The sequence below is a fragment of the Aspergillus brunneoviolaceus genome (genome assembly GCF_003184695.1).
Source record: "Aspergillus brunneoviolaceus CBS 621.78 unplaced genomic scaffold BO95scaffold_46, whole genome shotgun sequence".
In the NCBI taxonomy this organism is placed as follows: Eukaryota; Fungi; Ascomycota; class Eurotiomycetes; order Eurotiales; family Aspergillaceae; genus Aspergillus; species Aspergillus brunneoviolaceus.
The window spans coordinates 113,380-139,205 of NW_020290776.1; the positions used below are offsets into that span (position 1 = coordinate 113,380).

The 25,826-nt window shown below is 51.5% G+C and overlaps 9 protein-coding genes across 9 annotated transcripts; 5 read left to right on the plus strand and 4 right to left on the minus strand.

The window, feature by feature from the left end:
* Positions 1-1,107: 1,107 nt before the first annotated feature.
* BO95DRAFT_433242 (histone H2A.Z-specific chaperone CHZ1) lies at positions 1,108-1,620 on the plus strand (the record flags this gene model as incomplete). Its single annotated transcript, XM_025585085.1, has 2 exons — positions 1,108-1,266; positions 1,339-1,620. The coding sequence occupies 2 exons, from the start codon at positions 1,108-1,110 to the stop codon at positions 1,618-1,620; spliced, it is 441 nt and encodes a 146-aa protein (XP_025440756.1).
* A 699-nt stretch (positions 1,621-2,319) lies between these two features.
* BO95DRAFT_465144 (SNARE domain- containing protein) lies at positions 2,320-3,030 on the plus strand (the record flags this gene model as incomplete). The annotated part of the gene is made up of 4 exons (XM_025589116.1): positions 2,320-2,330; positions 2,393-2,596; positions 2,679-2,772; positions 2,827-3,030. 4 exons carry the CDS (start codon positions 2,320-2,322, stop codon positions 3,028-3,030), a joined length of 513 nt encoding a protein of 170 aa, XP_025440757.1.
* A 735-nt stretch (positions 3,031-3,765) lies between these two features.
* On the minus strand, positions 3,766-5,408 carry BO95DRAFT_444333 (uncharacterized protein). The gene is made up of 2 exons (XM_025586861.1): positions 5,191-5,408; positions 3,766-5,105 (listed from the first exon to the last, which is right to left on the minus strand). Exons 1-2 carry the CDS (start codon positions 5,221-5,223, stop codon positions 3,966-3,968), a joined length of 1,173 nt encoding a protein of 390 aa, XP_025440758.1. The 5' UTR covers positions 5,224-5,408; the 3' UTR covers positions 3,766-3,965.
* A 402-nt stretch (positions 5,409-5,810) lies between these two features.
* Positions 5,811-6,795, plus strand: BO95DRAFT_433245 (uncharacterized protein; the record flags this gene model as incomplete). Its single annotated transcript, XM_025585086.1, has 6 exons — positions 5,811-5,822; positions 5,935-6,025; positions 6,182-6,274; positions 6,303-6,467; positions 6,511-6,526; positions 6,585-6,795. The coding sequence occupies 6 exons, from the start codon at positions 5,811-5,813 to the stop codon at positions 6,793-6,795; spliced, it is 588 nt and encodes a 195-aa protein (XP_025440759.1).
* Positions 6,796-6,835: 40 nt separating this feature from the next.
* BO95DRAFT_181896 (uncharacterized protein) lies at positions 6,836-7,395 on the minus strand. The gene has a single exon (XM_025580878.1). It carries the CDS (start codon positions 7,308-7,310, stop codon positions 6,936-6,938), a length of 375 nt encoding a protein of 124 aa, XP_025440760.1. The 5' UTR covers positions 7,311-7,395; the 3' UTR covers positions 6,836-6,935.
* A 2,784-nt stretch (positions 7,396-10,179) lies between these two features.
* Positions 10,180-17,041, plus strand: BO95DRAFT_515689 (glutamate synthase (NADH); the record flags this gene model as incomplete). Its single annotated transcript, XM_025591769.1, has 3 exons — positions 10,180-10,669; positions 10,765-10,805; positions 10,875-17,041. The coding sequence occupies exons 1-3, from the start codon at positions 10,494-10,496 to the stop codon at positions 17,039-17,041; spliced, it is 6,384 nt and encodes a 2,127-aa protein (XP_025440761.1). The 5' UTR covers positions 10,180-10,493.
* Positions 17,042-17,316: 275 nt separating this feature from the next.
* BO95DRAFT_181971 (uncharacterized protein) lies at positions 17,317-19,350 on the minus strand. The gene has a single exon (XM_025580879.1). It carries the CDS (start codon positions 19,196-19,198, stop codon positions 17,591-17,593), a length of 1,608 nt encoding a protein of 535 aa, XP_025440762.1. The 5' UTR covers positions 19,199-19,350; the 3' UTR covers positions 17,317-17,590.
* A 26-nt stretch (positions 19,351-19,376) lies between these two features.
* On the minus strand, positions 19,377-20,027 carry BO95DRAFT_345370 (EMI1 family protein; the record flags this gene model as incomplete). The annotated part of the gene is made up of 1 exon (XM_025581985.1): positions 19,377-20,027. A coding segment is annotated over one exon (651 nt), but the record flags the coding sequence as incomplete, so codon positions are not given.
* Positions 20,028-20,291: 264 nt separating this feature from the next.
* On the plus strand, positions 20,292-25,437 carry yme2 (putative RNA12 protein; the record flags this gene model as incomplete). Its single annotated transcript, XM_025591770.1, has 5 exons — positions 20,292-20,517; positions 20,583-22,325; positions 22,382-22,852; positions 23,564-23,807; positions 23,872-25,437. The coding sequence occupies 5 exons, from the start codon at positions 20,292-20,294 to the stop codon at positions 25,331-25,333; spliced, it is 4,146 nt and encodes a 1,381-aa protein (XP_025440764.1). The 3' UTR covers positions 25,334-25,437.
* Between the last annotated feature and the right edge of the window lie 389 nt (positions 25,438-25,826).

Genomic DNA, 25,826 nt, shown 5'->3' on the forward strand with positions numbered 1-25,826 from the left:
GGTCTGCTGTCCGTTACCGGGCTCTCGCAGATCCCATGATCCCAGGGAAGATCCTCTCCGTCCGCCTGCTCGACACCCGCACAATCACCGGATCCAAGACCGCACTCGTCACTTTGGGGCATGATGGAGATCATTGTGCCTTGCTTAAGATACAGCTGAACCGGGTTTCGCAAGCATTCGCACCCCCCAAAGTAGTAGATCTATTTGTCTACTCTGAAAATACATCAGGCTCTATCCCGGAGCTATCAGCGCTTTGATTATAAGTGCCTGAGCCTCTCCTGAACATATAATGGTTCTAGTGGAGAGGCTGAGCCTATCAAGACGATAAAAGAAGCATTTTGAGAGTGGAACGGGCATCCTTCATGTCAACGCATTATGGACCATTGATTAATGCAACAAGGTCAGTCTCTGACTTGTGCATGAGTGCTTGCCAGCCGTTCAACGTCTATGATGAAACGTTTCCTTTTGCTCTTGTTTTTGTGAAAGCGCCTGGATGCAAACCACTTTTAGTCTTTCGTTTTATTTGTGGGGTGGAAATGTGGATAAGGCCTTGGTTAGTAGAAAGATATCTACTATGAGGAGGCTATATGAACAGCAGCAAGGGGAAGCGGAAGAGACGAGGCGTTGGAAACTCAAACGAAAAACATGATGGTTGATCGGAGTTGTACTATATTATCGATGTTACACCTATTTTCTATGACCTAGAGCTACCAAGAGCAAAAGTCGAAGTGTAGCAAGGCATGGCACATCTATCATAACTATATTTGAACATAGAAAAGAAGACCATCGTGAGTCTCTAGAGGATTGGGATAAGTTACTGAGTGATTCCGCTAGGCTGGGGTTCAGTTAGGTAACATGTTTGTTATGCATAAGGTGGTGGGCGCCTCAATCCTCAGTTCCCAGTCACGGGAGCCGCAGGTGTGCCGCCCTGGGCAACCACCGCTCCGGGGACGGTTGAGCTGAATCTCCCTTGCGCCTGCAACACATCCCTAAAATCTCTGCTTTGGACCATCCTTCTGTATTTCCTTTCTCTCTTCATTACCTTTGCGCACTCATACATCCTAATCCATTTCCGACCCTTCGCCCTAGAACCGAGAACTTTTCATCATGGGTGACAGCAACCAGGCCACTACTCCCGGCTACGACCGCGCCGCCAACGCCCCCGATGCCGCTGCTCTGGACAAGGGCAAGGGCCGGGCTACCGAACCTACCCACGACGAAAACCTAGAGGAGGAGGATAGCGACGAGAGCGAGAACGAGGAGATGGTACGGCAATCCCCACCCTGACAACATTATCTGACTTGCGAAACTAACCAATTTTCTCGCGATGGTATACAGGCTGAAGACGGTATGATATGCAATGAGCTACAGCATTACAATCAGTGCCAGGCTAACCCTTTAACCTTTTCGGCAGATAATGATGATGACGGCGATAACCTCGAGCCCATATCTGAAGACAACATCATCTCGGGTGGCCGTCGTACTCGCGGCAAGATCGTTGATTATCAGGCGGCAGCCGAGAAGCTAAAGGCCGATAACATGATGGACGACGACGAGGAGGACGACGATGAGGATTATGAGGGTGGGGAAGATGATGAGGATACCGTCATGCGCGGCTGAAATGCACGATCTCTTAATGACTCGGACGAGACTATCATACCACCATTAACATAGGGGCGGCGAGTGTGAACGGGCAATTGGTTGACAGGCGCAGGCAGGATTTTGGGGGTCTTCATCGGATTCGTTAACATCGGGGATTATTTTGCCATTTAATCAATGCTGGCTTTTTCCTGGCTTGGGATAAAAGAATATTCTACAAATGTTTCTGTGTCTGTCCGCGCTGAGATCTTTGCTATTTATGTGCATGCAATGCACACTTCATCGGAGCCAACATGAGTTTACAGATCTCGCCTCGCGGTTGTTTTAGCATAAACTACAGTCCGGTCGAATAGTGAGAGGATAATTGCATTGATTGCAGTAATGAAATGAAATCATAAACCAATCGCATATTCAAGGATCAAGCAGGAGCTGTTCAGTAACGTTGAACATGTAGGCTGGCTCACGTGCCGGAGGCGTCTCCGCCCGAGCAGAGAGGCCCGGCTAGCAGCCAGCGTGTTTCTCCGAGTCAATCGCCGCAACCAACTTGCAATACCCCGTCGCATGACAGATCCGTCAGCTCCATAGCCATTCAGACAGGCTGGAACTGGTCGAGAGCGTCCCATAATACTTATCGAAAATGCTTGCCAGCTAAGTTGCATGAGCTGTTGAAATAATTCCCTTTATCGACCTCACCCGCCCACGACTACGAAACGACTCGTTATGGCCTCACGGTATGACCATGCCATCTTCATCCGCATCAGTAGTAGTAATGGAACTAATCATGCGTCACTAGATTTCCACGTTCAAATCTTCATCAACGCGATCCCCGCGCCTCGTCTTCCCTTTTCGACTCTTATGGCGGCGATTCTCGGCCGGCCAGTCGATCTCCTGGCCGCATAGGAGGATACGGATACGGAGGCTACACTCCACCGGCTGGCGAGGGCTTGGGGACTGGCGGGCCTACAGGAGGATACAGGACAGCAACCCCGAACAAGAAGTGAGTTGTCCGCATTCCAAATAAAAGACGGGCATTTCGAAGGGATCGAGTGTGCAACTGGCTTACATCTTCCGGCTTGTAGAGGCCATTACTCGGATGCTGTTCTCGACCATTTGGAGTCGCAGAACGATGCAGAGGTGGAAGGAATCAGTGCAAAGGTCAAGATGTTGAAAGATGTAAGGATGCAGGCAATTTGATCCAGGCAGGTGACACTAATTGCTCGCTTCCAGCTTACTGTCGCCATCGGCGATGAGATCCGGGATACCTCGGCGATTTCCGACCTCAACAACACTTTCGAGAACACTAGAGTGCGTCTCCGCGGTAACATGACCCGTATGCTGCGGATGGCGGAGCGCACCGGTGTGGGCTGGCGAGTCTGGCTGGCCTTCTTCCTGGCTGTCTTCTTGCTATTCGCGTATGTGTGGATAACCTAGTCGACGGGCGCAGGCACGCTTCTCAGAACCACTCGCTCCCAACATTTCCCGAACATCAGAACCCAAGTGCGGTATCTCCGCTTGTGCTACGAACTTTTGCTCTCGCTCAGCATGCGCTTCATTCGACGCCCCCTGTGTTTGGCCGATGCGCTTTCCTTATACTACCTAATTTATCTTTTCTTCCCAGCCAACATGATTCGTGCACCACGGCGTTCTCAATTAGAAGACTGGCCATTCGGATAGCACTGCAAATAATTGTCTAACCTGCAGACCTTGGCACTCACTTCTATGGCAAATGTATAATGATTCTTGTTGTCTCGTTCTTCTGTCGAGCTTCTTTTTTCGCTATGACAATGCATATCCGGAGTTTTGTCTCTAGGCTGCTTGTGGCCTCCAATGTAACGAGCGAGTGAAACCTCGATGCTTTTGGTTATCAGTGTACAATGTGATGTGTATATAATTTATGCATAGGGCTATGGCTATCACTGCGCCTAGCTGGCTATCTTCTCATCTTTATAGCACAAGGATTGAGCTTGTTGGCACTTTGGGGTAGCCCTGGCCACTCACTTTCAACTGAGCAGCTGCACAGGGGAATCACACTTACTTATGCAACATGGTTCATGCAAGAAAGCACCTGAATTATCAGAGTATTGTTAGCGGTGGAATTTCCTGCTCTAAAATGTGATAGTATGGCATGGAATGGGTATCTCTATAGCGACTGGTAACCATATATACCGTCTGGAAACAGTAATCTTGATCATGCGCCTAGCTCTTCTACAATGTACTAGTACATACTTGGCCTACTCATTCCCCGGTTTGAGCCAGATTGACTGCCATGATTTCCACCCTCCACCAGGAGAAAGAAAAACGACCTTCATACACACCGCACATGTTAACACTCAAACATCAGACTGCAACAATGCAGAGGTAGAACTTTATTCGAGGCTGTCTCTGGGGCCTCCCATTTGACGACGAGGGAACCGGCTGAAAACACTCCTCCGACTGGCCTGGTTGGCTATCGATGCTCGTAGATCTTCTTCGTCTACAAGCATGCTGCTGGTGTCAAACGCATCCCCGCCACCACTCCAACGCTGCAAGAACCTTCGCTGGGCCTCTGTCTCTCGCTCTCGTCGCATTGGCACCGGAGGCAAGCCACCACGACTGCTCGTACTCGCGCGAAGACTTTGCGTAAAGGGATCCTGCGCGAAGCTGACATCCTCTTCATCGTCAAATTCGGCGTCGGTATCCGTATGTTGCCATTCCTCTTCCTCACCCTGTGCATAGTGATCGTTATCAGCCTCGGGAATGTCATCGTCCAGATCACGGCCCATGGCTCCGTTTTCGCTCATATCGTCATCATCGTCATCATCATCGTAACCTTCCTCCGCCGCACTCGGGATGTCAGCGTCCAGGTCTGGTTGGTCGTCGAAACCCTCGTTCTCCTCGTCCAAATCTTCCTCATCGTCGTCATCGTAGCCAGAAAAGGCCTCGGGAATGTCATCATCTAGATCGCGTTCCATGTATCCCTCCTCATCCTCGTCCACAACACCTTCCTCCTCCAGACCTTCTTCCCCTTCCTCGACTAGACCGTCTGCATCAGCGTCAGGGATATCGTCATCCAAGTCTCTTTCCATTCCCGTATCGTCCTGCATCCCCTCTCCGTCCATTGTATCCTGCGTCTCGCCCCCAAAGTCATCCATGCCCGCCTCGGCGGCGGCAGCCGCAGCTGCCATCTCCGCGGCCGCGGCCGCCAGAGCCTCCTCGCGTTCCGCTTCCTCCTCTTTCATCCCCAGCATCGTCTTTGGACAGCCGGCCGGTTTGATCCACGAATAACCGAACGAGGCGATGTTGTTCTTGCGGGCGCGGAGGGCTCGTTCCTCGAGGAGAAGGGATGAGAGCATGTTTCCAGAGGAGGCAGAGAGGCCGCGTCCGGTGTTGGGGTGGTTGCTGCCATTGCGGCGATTGGGGCCGTGGGGTTCTCCCGGGTGATGGTGGTGGTGGGAGTGATTAGGTGTCGCGGACGTGGAGGATGACGAGCGGTAAGGTTGAGACGAACCGAACCAGAGCTCGTGGGACTAAAATGGTTTGTTAGAGACGAGAAATTGCATGAGACCGACTGGCTTTTGAAAGTCATCTTTCTTCAAGGCAGAGATGACGTACATCGCGGGGGGTAATGAGGGGAAGAGAGAGCATTGCGGTTTGTTTGTATCCAGCCAGGCCGTTCGGGTGGAATATGCGTGTTGCTGTGTGGCTGGCCGGAATAATGGCGCAGCTAGGTGTGCCTCGCTGTAGTCTTGAGGCTAGACAGAAGGAGCACTATCTGCGACAGGGTGCGAAATGCCTTTTTGCGCGACTTGTTTCCGTGCTGTGTATGTGGATGCTAATGAGTGACAGTTGCAAGGGGAAACCGAGAAAAAACAACAATTAATGGCGGAAGAGGAGTGAGTCTCCGCGTGCGGGGAAGGACATCCCCGACGGAAGCTTACCTGTTCGAGTCTGCCGCTGTATTCCGACATTCTAAACACTGGCCTACAATGGCACAGAACCGGGACTATACAATTGATTCAGTAGATTTTCTCGACCTAGCTTGTCAATTGACTACACATACTCTGCACAGACTAGCTCGTTAACTATAAAGCAACTATTTGATGCTTCTGGGTTACTAGACACTAAATAGGTACAGCCACAGCCAATAGCTTCGAACTACAAGAGCCAAGTATGTGCTAAATCTACACAAGATTTGATAGTCACATCCAGTAACGCCCTTGTGATCAACGTCCATGACTCTTAGAGTGAGATCCGCGCAAGTAGCGATTCCTTCGTCTGCAGCTCAAAGGACAGTGGCAATGGCCATCTCCTGTATCTGCGGAAGCTGCAATGTCTGCACTATATATGTATACATAGATTCTGTGGAATTGCTCCAACCCATCGGACGAGCAAGTATTTGTGAAATTGTTCTTGTATTCCTGTATAGTCGGGGTGAGGCCAGGTGAAGGTCAGTCTACTCACTCACTCAGGAGCAATTCCAGGATGGTGGGGTAGTTGATGAGCTGTATAGTCAAGCAAACATTCCTTCAGTAGTCGTTCGACCCGTGCGGGAGAGAGACTCGGTGTAGAGAGACTGTGCGTACCAAGTAACTATGTAGTGTAGACCGACTGCAAGTCACTCAGGGATGTGAGGATCAGACCATTTGCGCGGAGCAGTCTGCTCCACCACAAGTCCTTCCACATTCTGTCTACCGAGGTGCAGTAGCCTGTAACGGGTGCTGCAGTGGCAGAGGACAAACCACTCCTGCAAGATGAGCCATTGAACTTCATCCAGTCGGAGGAGGACAAATCATCAGCCGAGGGAGCCTGGACAGAGGAACGACTTCTGCCTGCGGCCCTGCACTCTCCCCGGAGCAGCTGTAGGGAAGAAGATGGAAGGCTGCTGTCTGGTAAGTACTGTACCTTAGTGTACTGTAACTAGGTACTGTACAGTTCTCCGTCAGGACCAGTAAGTTACTTATTTGCGGCCGTTAAGTTACCGTCATCGACTCCTAAAAGTCCCGAAGGGTTGCAGTCTTCCGCTACTTCGACAAGATCACATCCGGTGAACCTAAACTGGTCAAGCCTGAGCATACACGCTCCGGAAGAATTCGGGAGACGGAAACATTGGCATCTCCGCTCGGTCATGTGATGCCCGTCCCAACTTCCATTCCTCATGCACTGAACATCCTCTGGTGTGGGCACTGGGCAGGTTGCGCGTCCCGACTGAGTGACTGACACAACAACCGCTTTGTTGTGGGATTCTTGATTTTTCCTACACTATCGGCTTGTATTGGAGACGCTCTCCATACCGAGGGAGACAAGTTCGGGCCCATCTCCATCCTTCCTCAACCCCGAGAGTGCAGGTTCCCCGAGAGCTAGCGATGTGCCATGAATTGACTAATGGTGGTGGATGTTGGCCATGGGCATGATCGCTGCAGCTGAGGATTTGATTGCCTGTTCTGTCTCGACTTCGAATCGGCCGAAATGTAGGGGTTTTGAACTCGATCGGTGATAAGAGGAGGGGTTGCTGGTGCCGCCTTATCGATTAAAAGGTCGTCTGAGAGAAAGGTCTCGGGGTTGGGGGATTGAGTCGTAGCCACAGGCCACAAATTTTGGCAGTTGTCACGCAGTAGGTATGATCTGGGGATCGCTAACTCGCATGCACATGCCCTCTCAGGATTTATGCTCCATACAGCATGAAGCGATATCGAGAAGGCTAGATTGATAGATCTGTGTATGACAATTTGCATTACATTTATTGATGTCGGCTATGCTTATCGGTCTTGGGATTCGGAACTAAACATCCTATCTCTGCGTTGTGAAATCCCGAAGTCGTGAGTGGGCAATTGATAGGTTGCAGGCGAAGGTAATAATAGGTAGTCTGCTAAAGTACGGAGTACAGCACTGTACTTCTGCAAATCATCCGTGGGCAGTGGGCAGATAGCTGCTACTGTAGATGCCCGGCCATGTGAACCGCTCGTATTTCCGGGGATGGTGTATGCAAGATGAGGCGGCGTTTATTGGTCGGGGGCCATTCAACGGCTAATTGAGTTGTCCCCGGACCTACCTAGTACCTACTTGTGCACCCTACTACGTTACTATACAGTGCGCACACCAATCCCGGGCATGGAATGCTTCGATCCCACGGGGAAAGCGTTGACTCGGCCCCTCGGCAGCGAAACAGAGGGGAGGGGAGCTGTCAGGGTGGATATTCCCCGGAAAATAGACAAGAATAGAAATAATAGCTACATAGGCGCTCCTTGATTACAGCAGAGAAAAAGTTGTGAAAAGGATCTGAATGGTATGTTCAATCTGTAAATGAAGATCGAGTAGGAACTTAGAGATTAGTTGATAAGTGGTAAGTTCCAATAGGGGCCCGGGATGACTTGAAAGAATGAGCTACGGAGATTCCCAAAGGGGCTAGACAGTCTCTTAGGTAAGTAGTTACAGGGGCAGAAGCCTCCGGAATCGGGGCAAGGCTCGAAGAGCCTGGAGGCAGCCGCTGTGGCCAGCTGGTAGCACTTTCAGGAAGGGGGCCAGTGGGAAACGTGGCCCAAGAGAGGAGGGAGAGGGAGAGGGGAGGGATCCCGGGATGAATAGGGAAAGGCGCCCAGCTTGGCCGTTGTCGGAAGGTCTGAGCTGACCTCGAACGGTCGGGCGGACAGACAGCTAAGCAAGCAACCAAGCTGGTGCAGGTGGTGGGCAGGATGCATCGCAAGTGTGTAGATTACCGCTCCGTTCCCAGGGAACTCATCCCACCATCCCGGCATCTGCCAATAATACATATACTAGCTGTAATCGTGTATGCACTTGTTATACCGTCTTGATTAACTTACCATTGATCGCCCGACAGCCTGCACCGCAGCGTGGGGTAAGTTCTAGTAAGCTGCACTCAGTTGCAAAGCAGTACGTACCAGTTAATCAAAGGACTTTCATTATTATTAGGAGACAGGGATGGTCACTCTGTTCCTACAGTCTTTCCGCTCTTGTGGTCGCCATGACCAAACTCCGAAGAGGGACACTACTCAAGTCGTTCAATGCCTCCATCTATCGATTGGGGCGCTGCGCTCTGTGGTTGTAATGTGGCAGATCGCGAAGGCGCCGTGTAGAGTATTTTGCCCAGCAAAATCAATATATTGTGTTTTTGGATGACTTAGTATAACATTTGTGCGCTCTGCCAGAGAATCAGAGGCACAGGACGGTATGCAGCGTCCTTGGCGATGGGATAACAATGCAGTAGCCACCAACCTCTAACCCTAACAGCTGAGGTGAGTGTGCTATCCGTAGCACAGTCATCTAGAACAATCCACCTCTCGTCTGCACTATACACTTGGCCAATTATATTCAACATCACTTTTGCTAGGAGATGAAATAGAGGATATTGCAAGTCTCGCCATCTCCAAACCCACATGAATGGTAATAGGTAATGGCATGGGTCAATTTCCTCTTTTTGGATAACGAAAGAACTCCAGGGCCAAACTCATTATGAGAGAGAATTGGAGAGTTGGAGACAAGAACCCAATTTCCTTGACCTACAAGAAATGTTGTTTTGGGATTACAGAGTGGAGGATCCGGGTAAACTATTACAGCCCAATACGAAATTACAGCAGCGGTTCAGGCAAGGAAGGACTAGCGCCGTCAGTTGGAAGCAACCTCTTTTTTTCTGGGTTTGGGACCGAAGCTCCACCGGCCTGGATCTTGACGTAGTTGAAACCTAATCTACCAGCCAAAGTGTCCTCGACTTGTAAAGCGGCTGTCCTGATTGGTGCACGGGTGCTTATCTGCCTGCACTCTAGAAGACCCGAACTGAAGTGCAGTCATTTCAACCTCTAGTTACCTACCTTCTTGCATGATGAGTCTACTGAGAACGAGTAATACTAGGTAGACTAGAAGCACCAACACAACAAAATCATGATGAAAGTGCTTGTCGATCCCTTCGATCCCTTTACGTATCCCTACGTATTTGTACAACGGTGGTTGGGATGGTAGAGAAAGCGAATGGTGCCAGCCCGAAAACGACCTCATTTTGTTGCTTCTAGGCGGCTCGGGAGTGGAAAGCTACCATCGACTGGTAGAATGCGGATGCAGCAAAGAGCAACAAACCAACGAGTAAAGTTGTCTGTGACTGACTAGTCCCAAGTATTAGCTCCGTTTCCCTCTTGCGCCCGTCGGTTGTTCACTGTGGACTGACTGTACTGTACGAGAGGGATACTTTCTAGTCTAATTAACTGCTGCTAATACCACTACTACCACCATCATCACTACCACCACCACTAGTTACCAGCACTAAGTCATCTACTACTCAGTACTTGTCCTCCGTCAAGCTGCAGTTTGCCACGGCTGTTCTCTGATCATCTCCACTGTCGTATTTTTTTTCTTCCTCTGCTCTTACAGTAGTCTGTTCGGTTAAGTTAGTAGACAGTACGTTAGCCACTAACAAATGATCATACATGCAGGAGTAGGAGCAGGAGCATATTGTTCAAGCATTATTAGTACATCGAATTGGACATCCCCGGACCCCTGCCCCCCGTCCATCCTTCCGCTTTGGTTACCCTTTTTAATTCATTTCCTCCTCCCCCTCCTCCCCTCCCCCCCCTCCACCCAATTTCTTCTCCCTCGGGCTCACGGATCGGCACTCTTTAAGTAATATCTTCCCCTCCTTTCCTTCCTCTTTACTCTTTCCCTCTCTCTTCTTCCATTCAAATCCTCATCAGAAGCTAGACGTTGGGTCATCGACAGCAGCGCCTCGACTGTCCCTCCTTACCTGCGCTCTTGACCCTCCAACTCTGTGACAACATAGTCCCGCCCCTCCCCCCCCCACATAACGAGCGCCTTCCATTCTACACCCCCGGTGGTCCCTCCTCCAACACACAAAAGCTCCCCTCCTAGCTTCCGTCTTACTACCACATTCTCTGTCGGCTACCGACGGAAGAATGGGTCTGAACTTGGAGGAACTCTATGGCCAACCTATAGTCGATGAGCAGAAACCGAATGAGTATTCGGAGTACCAGCCGAAGCAGGGGTATGGCTGGGCCAACACCTTGCCCGAGCGGCAAGGTCTCTATGACCCTGAATATGAAAAGGATGCTTGTGGTGTAGGCTTCGCCGCGTAAGTGCCCGGCGTCTTCCTTCACCATCATTAAAATGCGCAACCTCGAGGGCGCCCAGAAGACTGGCAAGGTCACTAACAAGGACTCTCGACAGACACATCAAAGGAAAGCCTAGCCACAAGATTGTCAGTGATGGTAAGTTGTCCCGCGCCGGCATCAACGTTCCCTGGCAACTGGTTTATTAATGGAAGCATGGACTTACAGCTCGTAACCTGCTCTGTAACATGACGCATCGTGGCGCCGTTGGTTCAGATGCACGGGACGGTGATGGTGCTGGTGTGATGACCAGTATTCCACACAAGTTCTTCATCAAGAATTTCGCCCGGGAAGTCGGAGTTGATCTCCCTCCTCTCGGCCAGTATGCCGTCGGAAACTTGTTCTTCAAGCCAGACGAAGAGTCTCTGAAAGAGTCTACCAACACATTCGAGGAAATTGCAACGTCTTTGGGTCTACGCGTGCTGGGATGGCGCGAGGTTCCTCGCGATTCGACCATTCTCGGCCCTGCTGCGCTCTCACGGGAGCCCATCATCATGCAACCCTTCGTGGTGCTGAAGTCAGCGTATGGCGAAGGCAACAAGCCCGAAGTCACTGACGCAGCACAATTTGACGACAAGACTTTCGAGCTCCAGCTGTACGTTCTACGGAAGCGTGCCACCCATGTGATTGGCCTTGCCAACTGGTTCTACCTCTGCTCTCTCAGTAACCGGAACATTGTCTACAAGGGTCAGCTGGCTCCAGTGCAGGTGTACCAGTACTACCACGACCTGGTCAATGTAGATTATGAGGGTCACTTTGCTCTCGTCCATTCTCGTTTCTCGACCAACACTTTTCCTTCATGGGACCGTGCGCAACCTTTGCGATGGGCGGCCCACAATGGTGAAATCAACACCCTTCGTGGCAACAAGAACTGGATGCGCGCTAGAGAGGGTGTGCTGAAGTCCGATATTTTCGGAGCGGAGCTTGACTCGCTCTATCCCATTGTTGAGGATGGCGGTTCCGACTCTGCCGCCTTCGATAACGTTCTGGAGCTGCTGATGATCAACGGAGTTCTTTCCTTGCCCGAAGCAGTCATGCTCATGATTCCTGAAGCGTGGCAGGACAACCCGGCTATGGACCCGGCCAAGGCTGCTTTCTACGAATGGGCTGCCTGCCAGATGGAGCCCTGGGATGGCCCGGCACTTTTTACTTTCTCCGACGGCCGCTATTGCGGAGCCAACCTCGACCGCAATGGCTTGCGTCCTTGCCGCTTCTATGTCACGGACGATGACAGAATAATCTGTGCCTCTGAGGTTGGTGCCGTGGACGTCGATCCTGAACGCGTGATCCAGAAGGGCCGCTTGCAGCCCGGCAAGATGCTCCTGGTTGACACCGTGGCTGGCCGGATCATCGATGACTCGGAACTCAAGTATACTGTCTCCCACCGACATGATTTCGCTTCCTGGTTAGAAAAAGAACTCCTGAAATTGCCTGCTATCAAAGAGAAATTGGATGCGCAGAGCGTGGATCTCGTCTCCCCATTAGATGAGACGACTATCCAGAATGACCCCCGCCTGAAGGCCTTTGGTTATTCCTTTGAGCAAGTGAGTCTGCTACTCGGCCCTATGGCCGCTGATTCAAAGGAAGCCCTTGGGTCAATGGGCAACGATGCTCCTCTTGCCTGTATTGCTAAGCAACCACGCCTTCTCTACGAATACTTCCGTCAACTCTTTGCTCAGGTCACGAACCCTCCCATCGATCCTATCCGCGAGGCAGTGGTTATGTCTCTAGAATGCTATGTTGGTCCTCAGGGCAACCTTCTGGAAATGGAGCAGTCACAGTGTCACCGCTTGCTCTTGCCATCCCCTATCCTGAGCATTCCCGAGTTCAACGCGTTGAAGAATATCAATCGCGCTCACAAGGATTGGACAGTCAAAACCATCGACATTACATTCGAGAAGCAGAAGGGTGTCCCTGGCTACCTTGAAGCTCTTGATGCCATCTGCGATGCCACAACCGAAGCAATCCAGAACGGGGACAAGGTCCTTGTGCTTTCGGACCGAGCCACGTCGGCGGGGAGAGTTCCTGTCTCCGCTCTTTTGGCCACTGGGCTTGTTCATCATCACTTGGTCCGTAACAAATGGAGATCTCTCGCCGCCATCGTCGTCGAGACCGCCGAGGCTCGTGAGGTACATCACATGTGTGTTTTGGTAGGGTACGGAGCCGACGCTATCAACCCTTACCTTGCAATGGAGTGTATCCTCAAGATGAACCGGGAAAAGCTGATTCGCAAGCAACTCCCTGATGAGAAGGTCATCGAGAACTACAAGGCTTCTTGTGATGGTGGTATCCTCAAGGTCATGAGCAAGATGGGTATCTCCACCTTGCAGTCCTACAAGGGCGCTCAGATTTTCGAAGCTCTCGGTATCGATGATAGTGTCATTGACCGTTGCTTCGCGGGAACTGCGAGCCGCATTCGTGGTATGACTTTCGAGCTTATTGCTCAAGATGCCTTCGCCTTCCACGAGCGTGGATACCCTTCGCGTGAGATTGTCGATATTCCCGGTCTTCCTGAGTCTGGCGAATATCACTGGCGTGATGGCGGGGAAGAGCACATCAATGACCCGGTCAGCATCGCGAACATGCAAGATGCTGTCCGCACAAAGAATGACAAGTCGTATGAAGCGTATGCTAAGGCTGAACATGAGCAGATCAAGAATTGTACTCTGCGTGGTATGCTCGACTTCGACTTCGAACAGCGGACCCCCATTCCCATTGACCAGGTCGAACCTTGGACAGAAATTGTGCGTCGGTTCGTTACAGGTGCCATGTCTTATGGTTCGATATCCATGGAATCGCATTCTACCTTGGCAGTCGCTATGAACCGCCTTGGTGGAAAGTCGAACACTGGTGAAGGAGGCGAAGATCCCGAGAGAAGCAAGAGATTCGAGAACGGCGATACGATGCGCTCCGCCATCAAGCAGATTGCTTCCGGTCGCTTCGGTGTGACTTCTCACTACCTCGCGGACGCTGATGAGCTACAGATCAAGATGGCACAAGGAGCTAAGCCCGGTGAAGGTGGTGAGCTTCCTGGACACAAGGTCGTGGGCCCTATCGCCCGTACTCGTTACTCTACTCCTGGTGTCGGGTTAATTTCGCCACCTCCGCACCACGACATCTATTCCATTGAAGATCTTAAACAACTCATCTACGATCTTAAATGTTCCAACCCTCGCGCAAGAGTATCCGTCAAGCTCGTGTCTGAGGTCGGTGTTGGTATTGTTGCCTCCGGTGTCGCGAAGGCCAAGGCTGATCATATCCTGATCTCCGGTCACGATGGTGGTACTGGTGCGTCCCGTTGGACTGGTATCAAATATGCCGGTCTCCCATGGGAGTTGGGTCTGGCCGAAACCCACCAGACCCTTGTCCTGAATGACCTGCGCGGGCGTGTTGTTGTCCAGACCGACGGTCAAATTCGTACCGGTCGTGATCTTGCTGTCGCTTGTCTGCTCGGTGCAGAAGAATTCGGATTTGCCACCACTCCCTTGATTGCTATGGGATGTATCATGATGCGCAAGTGTCATCTGAATACTTGTCCTGTTGGAATTGCGACCCAGGATCCAGCACTGAGGGCTAAATTCCAGGGAACTCCCGAGCATGTGATCAACTTCTTTTACTATGTTGCTAACGAGATGCGTGCCATCATGGCCAAGTTGGGCATTCGCACGGTCAATGAGATGGTGGGTCGTGCGGAGCTCCTCAGGATCCGAGATGGTATCAAAACCCCCAAACAAGAGAAGATTGATCTCTCCCTCATTCTCACCCCGGCCCACTCCCTCCGTCCTGGAGTAGCTACCTACAATGTTCGCAAGCAGGACCATCGCCTCCACACTCGTCTCGATAATAAGTTAATTGCCGAATCCGAGCTTGCTTTGGAGAAGGGCTTGCCCTGTCGTATTGAATGCGATATCGTCAACACGGATCGTGCCTTGGGTGCTACCTTGTCCTATCAGGTCAGTCGCCGCTATGGTGGGGAAGGACTCCCGCAAGACACTATTCACTCGAACATTAAGGGCTCGGCCGGTCAGTCCTTTGGTGCTTACCTTGCTCCGGGTATCACCCTCGAGCTGGAAGGTGACGCCAACGACTATGTCGGTAAGGGTCTTTCTGGAGGTCGCCTAATTGTGTACCCTCCCCGTGGCGCTGCATACAAGGCCGAGGAGAACGTAATTGTCGGCAACACCTGTCTCTACGGTGCTACTCGGGGTACTTGCTTCTTCCGCGGTATGGCTGCTGAGCGTTTTGCTGTTCGTAATTCCGGGGCTACCGCTGTCGTTGAGGGTGTTGGTGACCATGGATGTGAGTATATGACTGGCGGTCGGGTGCTTGTGCTTGGTTCCACAGGTCGTAACTTCGCCGCTGGCATGTCCGGTGGTATCGCCTATATCTTGGATAAGAACCAGGATTTCCACTCCAAGGTCAATATGGAGATGGTCGAGGTCAGCGGTTTGGAGGACCCCGCTGAAATCGCCTTCGTTCGTGGCTTGATTGAGGATCACCACCACTACACCGGTTCTGAATTGGCTGCTCGCATCTTGCTCGATTTCACCCGTGCTCTCCGCCACTTCGTCAAGGTTTTGCCCATTGATTACAAGCGCATCCTCGAGGAGGAAAGTGCCAAGGCTAAGGCCGCAAAGAAGGCCGAGTTCACTCTCCCTCAGCTTCCGGGTACGCCGGTTCCGGCTGAGAAATCGAAGGCTCAGTCCGAAAAGGATGCGAAGAAGGTTGAGATGCTCGACATCGAAGACAGCATCAGTGACTCGAAGACCGAGAAGAAGCGCTCTGCTCTCATTCTCGACAAGACCAGAGGTTTTATGAAGTATAATCGTCGCAGCGAAAAATACCGAAACCCAGCCACTCGGACGCGTGACTGGGCTGAGCTTTCTGCCCGTCTCAGCGAGGATGAGTTGAAGTACCAGTCGGCTCGTTGCATGGACTGCGGTGTCCCATTCTGTCAGTCTGATACTGGTTGTCCGATCTCCAATATCATCCCTAAGTGGAATGAACTGGTCTTCCAGAACCAGTGGCAAGATGCGCTCAACCGTCTTCTCATGACAAACAACTTCCCAGAATTCACCGGTCGTGTCTGCCCCGCGCCTTGTGAGGGTGCATGTGTCCTTGGTATCAACGAAGACCCAGTAGGCATCAAGTCTATCGAGTGTGCTATCATTGACCGTGGGTTCGAAATGGGCTGGATGGTCCCTCGTCCTCCTAAGACTCGCACTGGTAAGACTATTGCCATTATTGGTTCTGGTCCGGCCGGTCTCGCTGCTGCAGATCAACTCAATCGTGCTGGGCACAGTGTGACTGTCTACGAGCGAGCTGATCGTATTGGTGGGCTGCTCATGTATGGTATTCCCAACATGAAGCTGGACAAGAAGGTTGTGCAGCGTCGTGTTGACCTGATGGCTGCTGAAGGCGTCCAATTTGCCCCTAGCACTCCCGTTGGACCTGAACACGATGTCAGCTTGGAGACCCTGCGTAAGACCAACGATGCTGTGATCATTGCTACCGGTGCCACCGTGGCTCGTGATCTAAAGGTCCCGGGACGCGAGCTTGAGGGCATCCATTACGCCATGCAATTCTTGCATCGCAACACCAAGTCGCTCCTCGATTCCAACCTGGCCGATGGTGCATACATCTCCGCCAAGGACAAGCACGTTGTGGTTATTGGTGGTGGTGACACCGGAAATGACTGCATTGGTACTTCTGTTCGTCATGGCGCCAAATCTGTTACCAACTTCGAGTTGCTGCCCCAGCCTCCGCCGGAGCGTGCCCGTGACAACCCTTGGCCCCAATGGCCTCGCATTTACCGGGTTGACTATGGCCATTCCGAAGTCAAGACACACATGGGCAAGGACCCTCGCGAGTACTGTGTCATGTCTAAGGAATTCGTTGACGATGGCAGTGGTCGCGTTAAGGGTATCAATACTGTTCGCGTGGAGTGGACCAAGGGTGCTTCTGGCGGATGGGACATGAAGACTGTCGAAGGCAGTGAGCAATTCTTCCCGGCCGATCTCGTTCTTCTTTCAATGGGCTTCCTTGGACCGGAAGATCGCCTTCTAGGAGATGAGATCGAGCGAGATGCGCGTAAGAATGTTAAGACCCCTCCTGGTCAGTACTCCACCAACGTCCCTGGCGTTTATGCTGCCGGTGACTGCCGTCGTGGCCAGTCTCTCATCGTCTGGGGCATCAACGAGGGTCGCCAGTGTGCCCGTGAGGTTGATGCTGCTCTCATGGGCACCAGCTCCCAGCTTCCAGTTACTGGCGGGATCGTTCGCCGTCCTGCTATTGATGCAGTACCCCAGTCGGCGCCACAGACCGTCTCAGCTTAAATCTTGTTACGTATCTCGGTTTCATTATGCTGGGCAGGATCCAGCAGCACAACGACCCAAAGTGAGACTCATGATCACAATGAATCTATGACTGTCAATATTACAAGGCAAAACGGATCAAGGAAAAGCTAAAAGAAAAGTTGGTTGCTTCCGTGAAATTAACGTCGGGTGGCTCGTATCCCTATAACTATACAGTTGTCTACTATCTTTCCGAGAGACTATTTTGAGGAGGCTGATTGAAGACTTTTGCTTCATTTCTATGTTTGCCTGAGTTGTGCAGCGTTCTTTTCATCGTCAAAGTGTTGTGTAAGGTCGGAGCGTTTGTCATTCTGTGCAACTTTCTAGCTGTCTGTACATATTCTATTCACGTCAATATCAATCTGATGATCTTGAGTGACTTGGCACAGTATGATTACTGTTTGAATTCGAGTTCAAATTTGTGCAAGCTGGTAACAAACAAGGTCTACAAGCATTATGAGCACTGACAAAATATATGACATCCACCATCTCGCAGTCTACCCATCTCATTCCTTGGAGACTTGGCTTCGATCAATCCTCGTTGTCGTCCTCATCATAGTAATCTTCATCATCATCGTCGTCCGCATCCTCCTCCTCTGTCTCAATCTCTGTTTTCTCACCCTCAATCCCGCCCCAATTCTCGTCCTCGTCTCCCGCTAGTCTACGGCGAGGAAGGCGGTTCTTCAAGTCCTCGTACCCAAGCTTGATTCGAGCCGCGATCCCAGTCATACTGTCCGACTTCTTCCTCATCTTTACCACCCGTCCACTGGCAACGGTACGGTCCAAGCCGCGCTGGCTATTCTGCCAATCATGATGACCGCCACCACGATAGGGTGAACTGATACCTGCAGTCCTCCGCTCATTACGAGTGCTCCTGGGCCCACGACCGCGGCCGTACCGATACGCGCAGAAATGAACATCCCCATTCGCCAGGCAATGAGCGGAGCGCTCGTGGCGCCTCCCATACCGTCGCAGCATGTCCGCCTGCCGCTCGTCCTCCTGGAACAGCGCATCGAGGTATTTCAAGCCTTCGTCGATCTCGAAGAGATGCTGCAGGCACTGCTGACTCGTGGCCTCCAGGATTTCATGGCATGCGGTGAGCTCGCGATCGGCGAGCTTCATCATGGCCCAGAGATTTCCCTGCAGGGTCTCCCTGTCGGTCCTGGTTGGGGGTTTCAGGATGGAAGGGGGCTGCGGGGGCTGGGGACGGAGACGGCGGGGGAAAGGAGGCGGAGGCATCAAGTTAGCATCCGTGGGGATGGGGGGAGGAGAGGGAGGGTGAGGAGGAGCGCGAGTCTCCCGAGGGTGGTCTGGTAGGGGAATCGAATCATGAGCGGGGATGACGGTTGCTGTTGGCTGCCTCCAGGTCACGACTTTGCGATATCGAGGGTGGTAGTAGAGGGGGTCGTGGGCGGTAAAAGGGTGGTACTCGACCTCGTCATGAGAGCCATTGGTTGCATCTCTATATTGAGGGACGTACGCGGTACCCTCCTCATGATGCGATGAATGAAGTGTGCTGTAGGAGGGCTGTGCTGGCGTGTGAGATGGCGATGGGGCAGTTGGTGTAGTTGGTGTAGTTAGTGAAGTTGGTGTAGTTGATGTTGGTGTTGGTGTCATTGTCTCCGCTGCTGCTGCGGAACTTGAGGTTCCAGAAAACGCACCTCGCCTGGCTCTGTTTTGGCCTGGTTGCTCGGTCAGCTTGTCCATCTTGCGATTCAAGATTGTGAAGGGATTAAGAAGTTGCTGCTTGATTGTGGACGGGCGAGTCCAGATGTCGTTGTCGAGAAGTGTAGTGCAATGTATAGGAAGAAACAGCAAATTCGAAGGGGAAAAAAGGCGCAGGCTGACCCTTTTGAGGGAGTCTATCCCCGTATCAATTCCTTTCAAGAACTCATTGGGAACAAAGTTTTGTTTGATTAACAAAGAGGATTCACAGGCCTGACCACCGCGATTTCGAAAACAATGGCGGTCTTCTTTGATCTGCACTCCAGTATTCAAAGAGACCACGAAAAACACCTCCAATCGTCTAGCCAAATCATTATCATTCTTTTGATTGATCTGAATATGGCTATCGTACAATATCCCCCAGGGACAGGTATCGTATTCGAAACTAACATGAAGATCAACCGAGTCTAACATGCACGTTCATGGAAATGGACAGGAAATTTTTACACGGGCAAAGAAGAATGGGCTAGAGGAGAGAGGGCTTTCACCGACTAGAATGTTTCTTTCATGACGATGCTGACGACGCCTCTGCTGTTGCGGATGCCGCGGCCGCTTTCTGGCTGGCCGCTGCCGCTGCTGCGGCCTCCTCGGCAGCCTTCACCTCCCTCTCGAGCGCGGCGAAGTCGCCATTGAAGCACTCGCCGATAAATTCCGTGCGCACATCCCAGACATCCTCACTGCTGGGCCCTGTCTTGTACTTGATAGCCTTCTTCCGGTAATGATCCCGAATCGCCTCCTTGCGCCGTTCGTCACCCCAGGTGCGCGTTTTCATGCACAGCCAGAAATTACTCCAATGCTCGCTGCAAGACCGCAGCTCGCCGTATCGGTAAACGTTGACAAACTGGCCACCGAAAGACTGACAGAAAAAGGCGTAGTCGAATGCCGAGCGGCAAGACATGGTATCGGGATAGAGAGAATCGGGGGCGATCGAGTTCGGGGGAGAATGAGGATTAGAAAATGATGATGTTGTATCGAGAAACGGTGTTTCGGGAGTCGATCGCTGTTGATCGTGTAATTTCTGGCTAATATCGCCCTCGAGACTAGCGATTAACTTCTTCCATTCGGCGTCGGCTTGCTCTTCGCGAGTTAATGTTGGGGGTTGATCCGCTTGTGCTGATGAGGACGGCGTAGATGCATGTGCTGTCTGTGCAGATGGTAGACCGGAATCAGGTAGACCAGATGAAGCAGGAGGCGAGGTTTGAGACTCGCCCTCCTTGGAAGGGGTTTTCCACAACCAGCCCATGGTGACGCTGGCCAATATCAAAAAAAGTTGTTGTTTGAGGCAGTTGAATTGGCCGAACCTCGGATTTGAATCAAAGGGACATATGCGAGTCGATGGACTCTGATTGGCGATAGCGCTGTAATTTATCGAAGACGTAGTGTGACCGTACCGGAGCGGGGGCCGCACGGCTGCCCTGTAACACGATCGTCACAAGCTGTATTTCACAGATAATGAAAGCTCCCCAGCTACGTCATAGGATGCTCTCTATTAACCAAGAACCCAGCCATGAAACCATTGCTCCTACACATCTCTTGCGTCGCTGAGATGATGCGAGCTCCGGTGCATATCGTGAGGCCATGGGGTTACCGAGCCCATGTGCGTCCCAGTGGGCTCTCCATTCCCTCCTCAAAAGGGATCCTCGCCAGACTGAACAGTAGCTCTTCTCATATTAGCACTATCGAAACAGGTCATATTGAAGTGAAGGACGGTGAAGGGCTTATTTTCGTGAACAGTATGATATATTGACTTCCAAGTCGCAAACTAACACCACTCCATGCTGATGCACTCATTAAACAGATATCTTTCCTTCGCGGTTACAATGGCTGCTACAAGGACCTCTTAGCGGTGGTCGGTCATACGAACAAGTATTGAAGCGTATCGACAGACCACACCTAGCGGCTTCTGATCCTTTACACATAATACGTCGCGTCTTTCCTCAAACATTGGACATCGATATTCGGGAGGTTATCCCCCGTTTCAGAGAAGGCGGCGCATTTGTGAAGTATAACCGCAAGGATGGACTCAAGGACTTGGACATCGTAACCGCGATACAGAATCACCTCAAAGAACACCCTATCAGGCCATGGTTCAACCCGTTTCAGGAGGTCAACGTGGCCCATGTCCATGGCAGGCCCTGGATTGAGGACCTATACCGCATTCCCACCCCACGGCTGAGAGTGGAATTCCTGCCTGCTTCCTCTAATGGGACAGCAGGAGAACCGACCACCGAGGCTCTGTACAGTGTGTTTCGCCGGTACGGCAAGCTAAGAGACATCGAAAGGCAGCCGTCCGATTCCAAAGTCACGCCCAGATATGCTTTCATTGTGTTCTCCCGCGCGAGGAACGCCGTCATGGCTAAGAACTGCGTGCACGGCTTCACCATTCCGGAGCATGAAGGTGGTGGAAAGTGCGGCACCCGGATCAAGATTAAGTATGAAGCCAACATCAAGTTGTCCATGATCAAGGACTGGCTCTTGAACCATCCAAGGATTGTAATTCCCATTATTGCCGCCCTCATCGCAGCCATCACAGTAACTGTTTTTGACCCAATCCGAACGTTCTTCATTGAGATGAAGATCAAAGCGACCTTGCAAAAAGAAGAAAACAGCATCTTGCGGTGGATCAGAAACCAGGTGAACAAAGCCAATATCATTTATTTCGGCCGCCGCGGATCTGATCCGCGCCGGCTCACGGCTATCTGGGAAGATCGTCAAGGTGATATCGCTCAGCTACAGTCGTGGCTGATGGAGAACGCTGAAACTTTCATCGTCATTCACGGACCTCGCGGCACCGGAAAGCGAGAGCTTGTTCTGGATCGCGCCCTGGAAAACTACAGGTACAAGGTTGTCATCGATTGTAAGCAAATTCAGGATGCCAAAGGTGACACGGCAAAGATTTCTCGTGCTGCTAGCCAAGTAGGATACCGACCGGTCTTCTCCTGGATGAATAGCATGAGCAGCTTTATCGATCTGGCCGCTCAAGGTATGATTGGCACGAAAGCCGGGTTTTCAGAGACCTTGGATGCTCAGCTCAGCAAGATCTGGCAAAATACCGCCACTGCCCTCAAGAAAGTTGCATTGGAGAACAAGAAAAACGATGAGAAAGAAGCCCATCTAAGTGATGAGGAATACCTTGAGGCTCATCCAGAGCAGAGGCCCGTGGTGGTTATCGATAATTTCTTGCACAATTTCTCCGAGGACAGTGTAGTCTATGACAAACTCACCGAATGGGCCGCTGGTTTGACCACTGGGAATATAGCGCACGTCATCTTTCTCACCACAGACGTCTCCTTCTCCAAGCCATTGAGCAAGGCTCTACCCAACTCTGTGTTCCGGACCATTTCATTGGGCGACTGTTCACCGGAGGTAGGAAGGAAGTTTGTGCTCAGTCATTTGGAATACGAATCAAAAACTGGCACGAAACAGACTCTCGACCTCGGTACCCTGTCAGACTTGGACAGCTGTATACAGGTACTGGGAGGCCGGGTCACTGACCTTGAGTTCATGGCGCGACGGATTGAAGCTGGAGAGACCCCTTTAGGTAAGTCCGAGGCTGCCAATGCATGAACAAGGCCAGCAAATAACACATAGAATCAGCTGCCGTCACCCGCATAATCGAGCAGTCAGCCTCCGAGATTTTGAAGATGTTCATCTTGGGTAGTGACACGACCTCAAAGTCGTGGACGCAGGAACAGGCATGGCATCTAATCAAAACACTTGCCAACGCTAAGGATGCGGCACTACCTTACAACCAGATCCTGCTATCCGACCTTTTCAAGGACAACGGTGAAGCATCCTTGCGTGCTCTTGAGCAGGCGGAGTTGATTTCTATCAACTCAGTCAATGGTTGCCCCGATGTGGTCAAGCCTGGCAAGCCTGTGTACCGGGCCGTTTTCAAGCGTCTCACCGAGAACAAGACCTTGAGCAGCCGCCTAGATCTCGAAATTCTCAAACAGCTCATTAGTGTCGAGAACAAAAGTATAAGCAAGTACGAGGAGGAGTTGCAACTTCTAGGAACGCTGCCCAAGCAACCTTGGGAGCTCGCCAGCCGGATCAAGTGGCTCCTAGGTAAGGTTTATAGCTCACAAAACAAGGTAAGCAGGTATGAGACAGAAAGCGCAACCTTGCAGAAGATTCTGCGGCGGGAACATTGAACAGGTAGTGGAAAGTCGGCCTGCGTTATGATTGCATTATGTAGTGTACATAATTTCGAATGTTAATGAACAGGGAATGATCTGTCAAGTCTACTTTCGGCCGCAAGCCTCCGTAGAAGACCTATCGCACAGTGAAAAGATCGCAGGAAGATGCATCCTTGTTGAGACTGAATCTGAACTGCCTCAGACCAAGTCGAGCTCCGATTCGGATTTGATGGATCAGCTTTTAGCCGTCGAGTCAACCAGTTGTTGATTGAGCCTTGGAGAATACTAGGTAGCAGATGTGTTATCGCCCCGAAAACAAGGCAGGAAGGGGAGTTCTGCTGAGATAAGCAACGGTAATTTTACCGTATTGTAGCCCAACTGCATCTGCGAGTCAACCTACTACTTCTTTGCATAAATCTCCGCGCTCTAAAACAGCGCCAGGTTGCAAGGTTCCCTCTTCGTTTATTCTTCATATGAGATCTGATATTGTTTTGAGAGGTTAAGCTATTCTTCTGGTTTTGCGCATTGTATGACCATCGTGCGGACGGTCGATCTATTCAACCCCTGTCCCGGTCTGCACCAGCACTTTTCTTGAGGGGCATCCGCCCTTGTGCTTGGGAAATGGAAGGATATGATTTAGCCCCCGGGGGGCTTATTCGCCTGGCACGCGATGGCTTCAATAGCGTGGGGTGGCCTACGTGGGTGGCTCTCCTGGTGTCCGTTTGCGTGGCGACTCGCCTCATCAGCGGACTGCAAAGTCGCCTCGGTAGTGGAACCGAGGCGGGACCGACACGCTCGGCTCGGATGGTGCCTTACTGGCTCCCTTGGATAGGCCATGGTATATCCTTCGCCCGGGACCATGTGAAGCTGATTGGGAATGCCAGGTTTGTTCTCCTGTGCACCACCTTTGCCGGAGACCTTTAATCTTAACTAACATCCCATTTTCAGGGAGTTTATGAACGAGCCTGTCTTCGGCATCTATATGGGCGGCACGAATCACATCACTATTGTCGCCCCTTCATTAGTCAAAGCTGTGTTTACAGCACGAGGCATCTCCTCGGCCGATTTAATGAACTATGCCCTACGGACAGTCTTCGGTGACCGTGGTGCGCTCCGTAGTCTGAGCCCTGCAGACCACCATGCGCTCAGTCACAGTGTGCCAAATCTGCTCATGCGTGAACCCTTCCTCACGGAAGGTACACGGACTGCTACCCGCTTGATTGAACGCCAGACCCCTAATTTGGTTACGAATTGCCGGAGCATAGTCGATCAGATGCAATGGGAACGCGGCAGTCAGGCACTGGTGGTTGGACAGGATGACATTCTGGTCTGCGAGGTCAACTTCTTCGCCCTGATTCGTCATTTTGTTGGCCATATCACAACGGCTATTTTCACAGGAGAGAGCATTTTGGAAGCCAACCCAACCTTGCTTCCTGACGTCTTCACCCTTGACAACCATTTTCTTGCCGTAGCCACGGGCCTTCCTCGGCTATCACATCCCGGCATATCTGCAGCGCATACTGCCCGTGACCGGCTGTTGGAAGTTCTGACGGAATTTCATAAAGCATTTTTGGCGTGGGACGATGGCCTGGATCCTGGCGCCGATTTCAGAGACCTGGATGATATCTCAGAGCCTCTAAGGGAACGGATACGGAAGTGCAAAAGCCTAGGGCTTTCTGCCAGATCAAGCGCTCCTGCACATCTGTCTCTGCTCTGGGCCATGAACTCAAACTCTCCCAACGTGGTCTTCTGGCATCTCCTTCGCATATATGCCGACAGTGCTCTCCTGGGTGAGATTCGTCAAGAAATCGCTCCATTCGTCAAGATTACCCGACCGAGCAGGGAAGAAACTGGCCTTCCATTCGACGAGCCTCCTCGCATGTCTATCGATACAGAAGGCCTCATCAAATCATGCCTTCTCCTGAAGGCTAGCTTTTATGAGACTTTGCGCCTGGACTCTGCATCTTTATCATTTCGGAATGTCACATCAGACTTCACTGTGACTGAATCCGAAGAAGATGCAGCTCTGGATGGTTTATCGCAGCCTCGTTCGTACAAATTTAAGAAGGGTGATGCCATAGTCATCCCTCACGCCGTCATCCACAATGACCACCGATATTTCTCTAATCCTAGCCAGTTTGATCCACTGAGATTTGTCACGACTGACCCAGACACTGGCGAGAAGAAAGCAAGTATGGACGTCATCAAACCGTTTGGCGGGGGTGTGTCGGGGTGTAAAGGTCGCGCTTTTGCAGAACGAAAACTTCTGGCTTTTTCTGCCGCGATCATCGCCTTGTGGGACGTTGAGCCCGCCCAGGGCAACGATTTTGCCATACCAGAGCATAGACCATCCGCTGCAGCTTTCTTGCCGAAGACTGATATCAGGGTACGAATGCGGCAACGCATCTAATCAAAAGGGACTGAGTTCACATTTGTCCTTGCATATACACGGTGTTTGATTTATGGTTGTTTGTATATACCAAAATTCGAGAAGTTATTCATGATATGCTACCGACCTTAACCCGTTGGGACTGCTTGCAACATCGTAGCAATAAGATCGAGATTCTTTCCCGGAGGAGCTGCAAGCGGGCATTCAAGTAGAAAAACAGGCCGGTGAACTAGTGTCAGAAAGTCTCGGTCCGCGAAGGCTCCGAGTTCTTTGCGGTCGCTGGGTCTCAAATCCGATGACTTTGTGGAGGACCATGGTTTTCGTATAGTCAATACTAGACGAGCTACGATGTATGAATGGCTTGTCGAATTGAATGATAAATGATCCAGAGGGGTAGCCCTGAAAGCGTGCCCTAAGCCCTTATCATGGGACAGATAAGGCAAAAGTACTTGGGACGATACGCGTCGAACGCGTGCCCCGAAAGCACGTCCCCGGGTACTTCGTGGTTCCGCCG